This window comes from Pundamilia nyererei, unplaced genomic scaffold (genome assembly GCF_000239375.1).
Source record: "Pundamilia nyererei isolate P.nyererei 1_Seehausen unplaced genomic scaffold, PunNye1.0 scaffold00684, whole genome shotgun sequence".
Classification (NCBI taxonomy): domain Eukaryota; kingdom Metazoa; phylum Chordata; class Actinopteri; order Cichliformes; family Cichlidae; genus Pundamilia; species Pundamilia nyererei.
Window position 1 is genome coordinate 78,164 of NW_005188085.1, and position 3,423 is coordinate 81,586.

Here is a 3,423-nt window from a genome sequence, read left to right on the forward strand (position 1 = left end):
ATTTCAATGTAGGAAGTGTTACGAACAGCTGATCGGATCGGCAAAGCGTGTTTCTGGAATATCATGTTTTTGTTGCAGCAAGTCCTTTTTATGCAGTTTTTGCAAAGCTATGTGGAAAGAAACTGTGACCTAGAACAAGCTGAGGGCATAAGATGTAAGTACAACTCCTCCGGTTTCCTATGCAAAAAAAAATTATTGCGCTAGCTTACGTGGTTCCAGTTCTACCGGGATTTAAAAATAGTTACGCAAAACAGCGTGCCCGCTCCGACCGGCTTTAAAGGGTTAAAATACAAAATATGAGTAACTGTATTCCTTTACAGTTACCGTTTACAAAGGTGGTAATCAGAATACAGTTACTTTGTTGAAATAAATGGATTACACTGAGGTCTTTTCCTGTTTCACATATTAGGCTGTACCCTCTCTATTTTTGGTAATTCCACACCAGTGGAAACCAAAACAAAGCAAGCATTTAGAGGCTCTAATGCCTGTGTCTCAATCTCGTGGCCCATGTCATCTCTACTTGCGGCCCGCATAATGACGTGAAGAAATATATATATATATGTATATATATATTTTTTTCATTATTACTCAGCGCGGGGGCGATTCAAACTCCTCGACCAGTACAGAAACAGAAGCTAACAGCATGGACGCGCTAGCAAATGCAGTTACGGCGGTACAAGCCTCTATCGACTCATTTCGGGAGGAGAACCGGGCATCTATTGCTTCTCTGCATTCAATCTGAAGTGGGTACGGCCAACGAATTACAGACATGGAAGAAGGAACGAATGAGGTTGACAAGAGACTGAGCAGCATGGAGACCTGCCAATCCTCGCTAGTTAAAGAGAAAGAGGCTTTAAGAGAGAAGGTGGCGTACTTGGAAAACTAAACCAGACGGCAGTATATATGCATTGTGGGGATACCAGAGAATACGGAGGGCCCACTACCAACGTAATTCATCGCCAAACTACTCTTTGATGTGCTTGGGGAGAACAACTTCGAGAGGCCGCCATCGGTGGATAGAGCCCACAGAAGTTTGGCTCCTAAACCAGCAGATGGTGACAACAGATCACGTCCGTTCATTGTCAGACTCCACCATTTCCAAACCAGAGAGCTGATCCTACGCCTCGCCAGACAGAAGGGCCCGCTCCTATTCAACGGATCGAGATTCCATATATTTCCTGACTACAGCCCAGAACAGCTCAACAAACAACATGCAGCCTTCTGAGAGTCCAAAAGGAAGGTCCACACTGCAAAGGTCAAGTTCGGTCTCTTCTACCCAGCCACTCTGCAGTTCACACACAACGGGAAACGCTTGAGGTTTCCCGAAACCTGCAGTGGCGCTGGCCTACATTAATAATAATATCCCTGTTGATGGCAGCTGGATCCACTCTTACTGGCTGATTCAGACTTTGTGAAGTTCATTACAGAACAAATAGATTTTTTTCTACAGGTAAATAGGACGGATGGCATCTCAGCTTCGACCCTCTGGGAGACGCTTAAAGCGTATCTCCGGGGACAATTTATCTCTCATTCTGCATATTTGAGGACGAAGAAGTATAGGAAGATTGAGGAGTTATCCTTAGAAATCAAGACCCTGGACGGACTCATATCTGGCTCTCCGACCCCTGATTTGATTAAGAGGAGAGTGGCCTTAGAAACTGAAATTAATCTATTAACTACTACCCAAGCAGAGAAGCTCATTTTGAAGTCTCGTGTTATTTCACAACTCATCTTATCAGATGGCTCATCAACTGAGGATCATCAAGCTATTAACAACTATTTTAGAGAGTTTTATGCTAAATTATATTCCTGAGATTCAGCACCAGCTCAAAATAAGTTCAACGCTTTTTTTCCCAATCTGAATATTCCTATAATTGACTCTGACTGACTGGAAAGAACAATTGGAACAAAGTCTGACGCTGGAAGAAATTAAAAATGCAATAACGTCCCTTCAGAGTGGAAAAGCCCCTGGTCCAGACGGGTTTCCAACTGATTTATATAATCAATTAATTAATTAATCCTTTGTCCCTCTTTGGGGGGAAACTCCCACTGGGTTTAAATCTGGGACTCTCCACCATTTGACCTTAGAACTGAAGAAGTATCTCGGATGAGAGGTGAAATGTCTTCAAGCAACTCAAAGAAGTCCAGATGCTTTTCTTTCCAAGCTCCTTAGACTATTCAGAATATTCTACTCTCATTGAGTAACATAACAGAATACGTTACAAAATGAAAGACCGTGGAGTCCTTGAGGTAGCTCTTCTGTGTGACGAGCCACTGAAGAAGTTACAAAACGTTCCTCCCACTGAAGAGGCTACGTCCAGATGAACAGAATCAACTTTTGGGGGTTTCTGAGATAGCATTCGCGTATTCATGAATGGTTAAAAAAATGCTTAATTGCTGATAATGACTGCACGCACCACTGGAAAACTTGGTCATCTGCCTATTATTATTGTCATTATTATGAAATACATTTCAAAAGCATATATGTAAACTATGATTAGGTAAGATCACTTTTATTGCCGATGCAGTTTGTGAGAGAAAACAAATGCAGGACAATCCTATAAATGCTGTAAGAGTTTTGGGTGTATGGTTAGCTGTTACATTTAATAAATTTAATTTAATAAATATTTGTACTTACTCTTTACCCGCAGAGTGATGGTTGCTCGTCGTGTCTGACCTCCAGCCAAACGTGCATAACATATCAGCGATCTTCCATCATCATTAGCTGATGCTGTAAATGTCAGTGTGGAGACAGTCCTCCACAGAGCCCCCCCTGATAACTTGCTAGTATCAGAGGAGGCTGGCATATTACCATAATTCCATTTCAGAGTTGGAATATTTCGATAGCATGTGTATGAAACAGTGCAGGTTACTTTATTTGGATCTCCCTCCAGAAATTCATATGATGCAGAGCTGACAGTCAGCCCTGAAATGGAGCCTGGGATACAATTAAAAATGGTTAAATATCAAAGATGTTGTAGGATAAAATGCAATTTACTTTCACTACATACATTGTGAGGTTAAGGTTCTGGATGCTGATGCAGAGCGACCACCACGGTGTTCCACATAGCACTCCACAGTTTGATATTCTTTCTCTATGAACAGACTGGTTGTCACCATAGTTTTGGATCTTCCATCAGATAGATGGCTATGAGTTAGACGTTCGTTTCGCAGGGGGATGTTGAGCCTCAGACTTGGGGGATAAGTGGGACAAGTGTGGTAAACACTGCATTGCACTGTTACAGACTGCCCAACCACCGTGTTTCCAAAGATCTCGATAACCGGTGGATCTGCTGTGCCTTAAATCATAAAATGTGAAGATTTACATAATCATATAACAACATAGTGATCAATTTATAGTGAAATCTTAAATGATTTACCTACCCACTACTTCAACTGTTACAGTTGTGTCATAGAAAGGGT

At 41.8% G+C, this 3,423-nt stretch overlaps 1 protein-coding gene across 1 annotated transcript in view; it reads right to left on the bottom strand.

Annotated features, from left to right (window-relative positions):
- The window catches only part of LOC102196532 (uncharacterized), a 16,724-nt gene extending 13,307 nt beyond the window's left edge, over positions 1-3,417 (bottom strand). Inside the window, exons 1-3 of the mRNA XM_005754842.1 lie at positions 3,385-3,417; positions 3,012-3,299; positions 2,639-2,938 (exon numbers count right to left, since the gene is read on the bottom strand). Coding sequence (XP_005754899.1) covers positions 2,639-2,938; positions 3,012-3,120 — 409 coding nt within the window. The 5' untranslated portion in view covers positions 3,121-3,299; positions 3,385-3,417. The remainder of the gene's footprint in view (positions 1-2,638; positions 2,939-3,011; positions 3,300-3,384) is intronic.
- Positions 3,418-3,423: the final 6 nt, after the last annotated feature.